General features: G+C 55.6%; 1 protein-coding gene across 1 annotated transcript in view; it reads left to right on the top strand.

Annotated features, from left to right (window-relative positions):
- Nucleotides 1-345: 345 nt before the first annotated feature.
- BSPRY (B-box and SPRY domain containing) overlaps nt 346-448 on the top strand; it is a 5,808-nt gene continuing 5,705 nt past the window's right edge. Inside the window, exon 1 of the mRNA XM_031556272.1 lies at nt 346-416. Within this exon, the coding sequence (XP_031412132.1) occupies nt 346-416 (71 nt within the window). The remainder of the gene's footprint in view (nt 417-448) is intronic.

Raw genomic sequence — 448 nt, 5'->3', positions numbered from 1 at the left:
TTCATAGCAGCCCAGGCTGCCCAGGGCCCCATCCAACCCAGCCCTGAACACCTCCAGGGATGGACGGGGATCCACAGCCTCTCTGGGCAGCTGTTCCAGCACCTCACCGCTCTCTCTAAAGAACTTCCCCCTGACATCCAACCTCAGTCTTCCCTCCCTCAACTTCAAACCGTTTCCCCTTGTCCTGCTGTTATCTCCCCTTTCAAAGAGTTGATTCCCCTCCTGTTTGTAGGCTCCCTTTAGGTACTGAAAGGCTGCAACGTGGTCACCCCAGCTAGGGCTGGCACCTCATCTTTCCTACTCTACTTTGTGCTTTGCTATCGTGGTCAGCACTGCTTTTTGCTGATGGTGATTCCTGGCAGTTCAGAGGAGGGCTGGCATTTAGGACTCAGGCAGAGCAGGCGGTCGTTGCTCCGGTGCTGCGGTGGTTAGTGGTCAGTGTGCAATT

Source organism: Meleagris gallopavo, chromosome 19 (assembly GCF_000146605.3).
Source record: "Meleagris gallopavo isolate NT-WF06-2002-E0010 breed Aviagen turkey brand Nicholas breeding stock chromosome 19, Turkey_5.1, whole genome shotgun sequence".
Classification (NCBI taxonomy): Eukaryota; Metazoa; Chordata; class Aves; order Galliformes; family Phasianidae; genus Meleagris; species Meleagris gallopavo.
The sequence above is the reverse complement of the archived record's forward strand: the minus strand, read 5'-3'. Positions and strand labels throughout refer to the sequence as shown.